The sequence below is a fragment of the Antechinus flavipes genome, chromosome 1 (genome assembly GCF_016432865.1).
Source record: "Antechinus flavipes isolate AdamAnt ecotype Samford, QLD, Australia chromosome 1, AdamAnt_v2, whole genome shotgun sequence".
Taxonomy (NCBI): Eukaryota; Metazoa; Chordata; class Mammalia; order Dasyuromorphia; family Dasyuridae; genus Antechinus; species Antechinus flavipes.
Genome location: NC_067398.1, coordinates 216,013,837 through 216,019,836, shown reverse-complemented (window position 1 = coordinate 216,019,836; position 6,000 = coordinate 216,013,837). Strand labels below are relative to the sequence as shown.

General features: G+C 39.7%; 1 protein-coding gene across 1 annotated transcript; it reads left to right on the top strand.

Moving 5' to 3' along the window:
- The first annotated feature begins 3,522 nt into the window (after positions 1-3,522).
- Positions 3,523-4,444, top strand: LOC127561178 (cytochrome c oxidase subunit 6A2, mitochondrial). The gene is made up of 3 exons (XM_051996467.1): positions 3,523-3,648; positions 3,892-4,028; positions 4,305-4,444. Exons 1-3 carry the CDS (start codon positions 3,573-3,575, stop codon positions 4,386-4,388), a joined length of 297 nt encoding a protein of 98 aa, XP_051852427.1. The 5' UTR covers positions 3,523-3,572; the 3' UTR covers positions 4,389-4,444.
- The last annotated feature ends 1,556 nt before the right edge of the window (positions 4,445-6,000 follow it).

Below are 6,000 nucleotides of genomic sequence, written 5' to 3'. Positions count from 1 at the left end.
GTCATGCTTTTTACTCAATGCTTAATACCTTTTAGACATGGTGCTTACACCCTAGGTCATCTATGTATAATGCCCCTACTTCAGACATTGCTCCCACCCTTTCAAGGAGAAAAAGTGGGGATTTGGGGGGAAACCACTTTTTGTATTTATCCTAAAAAAAGTTGTTTGGATGAGAAGCATTCAAGATAATCTCATCTCTCCCCCCACCCCCAGCCTTCCTCTGGGTGGGGTTCCTGGTTATTGCCACTACTAACTCTACTTTTAATTATTCTATTTGCTCATATTTGCATTTTAAGCTACGTATGAGATTTGTTTCCTCAGGCTCCAAGCTATGAACTTCCAGCTACTCATTCAGTCTGAACACCATTGGCTAACTGATTCTGAAACCCAGCACCCCTTTCAATGCTATTGCTGCCATCTTGCCTCCCCTACTCAGTCTGGACCCCACTAGCCAAAGGGACAGCTCTACACCCCTTATCAGCATGAAGCAGCTTCAGAAGATGAAATCTCCATCCCTTTGTCCCAAATGAATTTGGGGTACAAACTGCTTGAGAAGGGAAATATGTTGTAATATGATTTTGTAATCCTCTAATTTTAGGGAGGCTTCTGTTCTGACAATAAGTCAGTGATTCTAGATATTCTGGCTTTGGAGTCTGCCTCAGGAAATTTCCAGGCCAATCTGTCTGATTATCACTCCTTAGATAGTGTCTAGTCTCAGGAAACTCCCTCCCCTAGATGGCAGATAGTCCAATATATGTTAAATATGTTAAAACGTATGTTAAATCCAAAATATTATGTAGTTATTTTGCTGCACAAAAAAAATCGGATCTAGAAAGAAAAAACCCAAGAAAGAAAACAAAATGCGAGCAAATAACAACAGAGAGAGTGAGAATGCTATGTTCTGTTCCCATGGTTCTCTCTCTGGATGTAGATGGCTCTCTTCATCACTGAACAATTGGAACTGGTTTGAATCCTCTCATTGTTGAAGAGAGCCATGTCCCTCAGAATTGATCATCCTATAGTCTTGTTGCTGTGTATAATGATCTCCTGGTTCTGCTCATTTCACTTAGTATCAGTTCATGTAAGTCTCTCCAGGCCTCTCTGAAATCATCCTGCTGGTTATTTCTTACAGAACAATAATATTTCATAGCATTCATATGCCACAATTTATTCAGCCATTCTCCAATTCCTGAGCATCCATTCACTTTCCAGTTTCTAAGCCACTACAAAGAGGGCTGCCACAAACATTTTTGCACAGATGGGTTCCTTTCCTTCCTTTAAGATCTCTTTGGAATATAAGCCCAGTAGTAATACTGCTGGGTCAAAAGGTATACACAGTTTGATAACTTTTTGAGCATAGTTAAAAATTGCTCTTCTGGATAATTAGATCCATTCATAGTTCCACCAACAATGTATCAGTGTCCCCAGTTTTCCTGTATCCCCTCCAATATTAATCATTATCCTTTCCTGTCATCTTTAGCCAATCTGACAGGTGTTTAGTGGTATCTCAGAGTTGTCTTAATTTGCATTTCTCTGATTAATGATTTGGAACACCTTTTCATATGACTAGAAATAGTTTCAATTTCTTCATCTGAAAATTGCTCATATCTTTTGACCATTTATCAATTGGAGAATGGCTTGAATTCTTGTAAATTTTAGTTAATTCTCTATATATTTTAGAAATGAGGCCTTTATAAGAACCTTTGGATATAAAAATGTTCTCCCAGTTTATTGCTTCCCTTGTAATCTTGTCTGCAGTAGTTTTATTTGTACAAAAACTTTTTAACTTAATTTAATCAAAATTATCTATTTTGTGATCAATAATGATCTCTAGTTCTTCTTTGGTCAGAAATTCCTTCCTCTTCCACAGATCTGAGAGATAAACTATCCTATGTTCTTCTAATTTGTTTATAATATCATTCTTTATGTCTAGATCATGAACCCATTTTGACCTTATCTTGGTATATGGTGTTAGATGTCTTAGGTCAATGCCTAATTTCTGCCACACTAGTGTCCAATTTTCCCCACTGTTTTGTCAAATAGTGAGTTCTTATTCCAAAAGCTGGGGTCTTTGGGTTTGTCAAACACTAGATTACTATAGTCATTCACTGTTTTGTCCTGTGAATCTAACCTATTCCACTGATCAACTAGTCTGTTTCTTAGAATGGTGTTACTTAGAATAAACTTTGCCCCTTAACTTGGAATAGGTTCAAGCCTGCAGATTCTTTTGAGGCATCTTGCGACAGAGGTCTGTGACCCCAAATTTTTGGGGTTCCCTTTCCCAACCTCAATAGAATGAAAAGAAATAACTGTCTTCAAATATTTAAAGATTTGGGAAGAAGGATTAGATTTATTTTATTTTCTTCGGAAGATAGAAGTATGATAAATGATATTCATAAATTAAAGGGAGACATTCTTTTTTTATTATAGCTTTTTATTTACAAGATATATGCATGGGTAATTTTTCAGCATTGACCCCTGCAAAACCTTCTGTTCCAACTTTCCCCATACTTCCACCTTCCCCTTCCCCCTGATGGCAGGTAGACCAATACATGTTAAATATGTTAAAGTATATATTAAATTCAATATATGTATACATATCCATAAGTTATTTTGCTGCACAAGAAAAATCGGATAAAGGGAGACATTCTTAACACAAGGAAAAACTTTCTAACAATGTAATATTCAAAAACTGGAATGGTTGACTTATATATGGTATTGAGATTCCCATAACTGGAGATATCAAGAAGAGACTGAATTAACACTTGTGACAGTTGTCTGAGTGATTCTTTAAGTAGGTAGTTGTACTGGATAGTTTCTAAGGTCTCCTTCCACTCAGATTCTGTGAACTCTTTTAAGTATGGATCCTAAGCCTGCAAGTTTGGTTCACTTGTTATTCGTTTGTCATATTTTTTGAGTTAATATGATTTTTCTACATCTTTTTTCTATATCTCATGAATTCTTTTTGTGCCTCAGTTCCTCTTGTTCCCTATACCCCAGCCCTGTAAAACTTCACTCCCCCTAAATGGAAGCAAAAAGGATAGTAAACAAATAATCCTTCCCACAAAAGAGGAACAGAGGACAATTACTAAAACTTTCTTAACACTGCAAAATCAAGCAGGAAAGTGCTGTTACATCTTTTTCTACAGCTCATGAATTCTTTTTGAGCCTCAGTTCCTCTTGTTCCCTACACCCCAGCCTTATAAAACTTCACTCCCCCTAAATGGAAGCAAATAAGATAGTAAACAAATGATCCTTCCCATAAAAGAGGAACAAAGGACAATTAATAAAACTTTCTTACCACTGCAAAATCAAGCAGGAAAGTGCTGTGTGAAAGTTGAAATGTCCTCATGCCAAAAATAAGTGCTATAACATAGAGGCACTTTTTTTGGCTCCCTGTACTTTCACAAAAGAGCCAGCACAATCCCATAAATATAGACACTTCTCTAAAAATAACTCTCCCATGTGCAAGACCTAACAGGTGATTGGCCCAGGGAGAGGGGGAATGTGGGACTCAGTAAAGGAGACTCAGAGGACAGTGCTCTGTTTCTTAGTTTCTCTCACTATCCAAAATGATGGCACTACGTTTGAGGTCCTTGAGCAGGGGTCTGGCAACTGCGGCCAAGGAAGAGCATGGAGGAGCAGGGGGTGAGTCATAAGGGGCAAACATTGTCATCTTGTTTACTTTCCCTTTCCCATCCTACATCCCAATCTCCATTCCTCTCCCTGTTCCCAGGCACCTAAGTCGGCCCACCGCCGAACTGAACTCTGTTAGATTTTTCGTTTAAATCAAATGCTTCTTGTCGTGACTTAGGGGAAGATGCACTCCATTCCGTCTCTTCCTCTATCCCTTACTTCTGTTTCCTTTTTTTTCCTGTCCTATCTGATCAGCGAAAACCTGGCGTTTGCTGACTTTCGTGCTCGCTCTCCCAGCTGTGGCTGTTTGTACCCTTAACTGCTGGCTCCATTCAGGTCACCATGAACGACCCAAGTTCATTCCTTATGCGCACCTCCGCATCCGTACTAAGGTAGCACAGGAACACCTGAATGGGGGGGAGGGGGAAGCGGAGATGAAAGGTGTGTCGGGATGGGTAGAGACCCCGAGGCCGAGAGAGTGGGAGGGGCGACAGCACCAGCAGCAGGAGACAGAACTCCAACTTGAGAGAGGCTAGGGGGAACCCGGGACAGGGGCACCACTGCTTTAAAAAACAAAACAAAAACCATACTCCCATTTATTAATTTATTTTTAAAAATTCATTTAAAAGTTGAGTCCCAAATCCTGTTTTTTAAAACTTTTTCCACAGCCTTATGCCTGGGGTGACGGCAACCACACGTTGTTCCACAATTCCCACGTGAACCCTCTGCCCACGGGCTATGAACACCCCTGAGCCCAGGCTCCTTGGAAGCTCAATAAAGACTGGCCAACTGAGGCCCCCAGTGAGAACTGACAACTGAAGTTTAAAAAAAAAAAATTTCAACGCGCATGTCGGGTAGAGGTGGGGACGGGAGGGGGGAAGGGGGGAAGGGAGGGAGGAGAGAGGGAAATGAAACTGGGGAGGATCAGAGTGGGAGGGCGGCCACCTCGAAACCCAAGTCCAAGAAGCTGAGGCAGAAGTACAAACTGGCTTGGTCGGGGTCTGGCCATCTACTCTCTTCAAACGATTTTAAAATGAAATTATTTGGCTCTATAGAGGCTGCAGTTTAGATTGCATTTCTTCAATGCCATGAGTGCGCGCAGGTATTAAAGAAAATAAGGTAAAGGTATTAAAATATAGACCTCTGGGGGAGAGGGGCTGATCCTGTGATTTTATAGGATCTGGAAGAGACTCCAGAAACCATCTAGTTAAATTCCCTCACTTTGTAGTAGAGGATAAACAGCCCAGGAAAGGTTAATGCCTTGCTCAAGGTTATAACAGGCCGGAGGAGAGGTGAGATCTGATGCCAAGTCTCACTAAGGTTGGGAACAAATGCTGTGACTTCAGGGGCTAGATACTTTTTCTGTACTATCAAGCTCCCCCTTTTTTCATCTGGTGAAGGGAATTCACAGTGCAGAAATTCCCTCCATGTAAAAAGACTGTAATCTGTAACCTCAGAGAGTTGTCTAGGGACAGGAAGAGATTTTTGCTTGTCCAAAGCCACAGAGAAGTATAGGAGTTTTAACTCCAGCTCTGACTGGGAGCTAGAAAATGTGAATTCAAGTCCCATCTCTTCTGTTAGCTCTTCTAATGAGCCTCATTGCCTCTCACTAGAGACATACTATCCCCTCTCACTCCTCCTCCTTTTCCCTTTAAAGGCAGAATGTCATCTACTCTCCAAAACAAAAAGAAAAAAACTTAATGGCTATTTTCTCTAGTAGGGAGGGAAAATTCTTTCATTTCCATGGGTAGCTAGATGAGAGGGCTGTATGGGTACCCTACACTGGTTCATAATTACACCAACCTCTCTGCACCTGCTTCGTGGTTCATTTTCTTACTGATTCCCATGCTGAGGGATGAGGGATTGCTCTGATATTACTTCATAAATTTATAAAAGTGCAATCTTATATAAATTAAATAGTTCTGAGCCCCTAGTTATATACCAACTAAAGAGAATCTTTGACTCACCAGTTTTTGCTCATCTTTATCAATATCAATTTCTCTAATCTCATCGGTTTAAATAAACACTAACGTTACTGACAATACATAACATTGTAACAAACAACACAAAGGCATATCTAAATATTTCAACAAGATAGCATTTGTGAGAAAAATCCCAGTTAGTAACCTCTAACCTTCAATTTTAATTGTTGACTTTTTAATAATACATTTTACTTGAACTATAATCTCAGCTCCCTCAGTGTAATAGTCAAAATCTCTAAGGAATTCTCTTCAGGATATCTTCTCTACACAACAAGAATTAAATTCACTCATCTAAACATTTCTCCTTGACAATTTAGTTTCTCAGGAAGGAAATTTTCTTAGACTTTTTTCTTTAGGTCTCACAAAATCTTACTCTGGCCAT

Excerpts from the sequence above, each read along its gene's own strand:
- LOC127561178 (XM_051996467.1), top strand. The coding sequence starts at position 3,573 with ATGATGGCACTACGTTTGAGGTCCTTGAGCAGGGGTCTGGCAACTGCG. Across the intron at positions 3,649-3,891 it reads AGAGCATGGAGGAGCAGGGG|CGAAAACCTGGCGTTTGCTG; the intron begins GTGAGTCATAAG and ends CTATCTGATCAG. Across the intron at positions 4,029-4,304 it reads ACCTCCGCATCCGTACTAAG|CCTTATGCCTGGGGTGACGG; the intron begins GTAGCACAGGAA and ends CTTTTTCCACAG.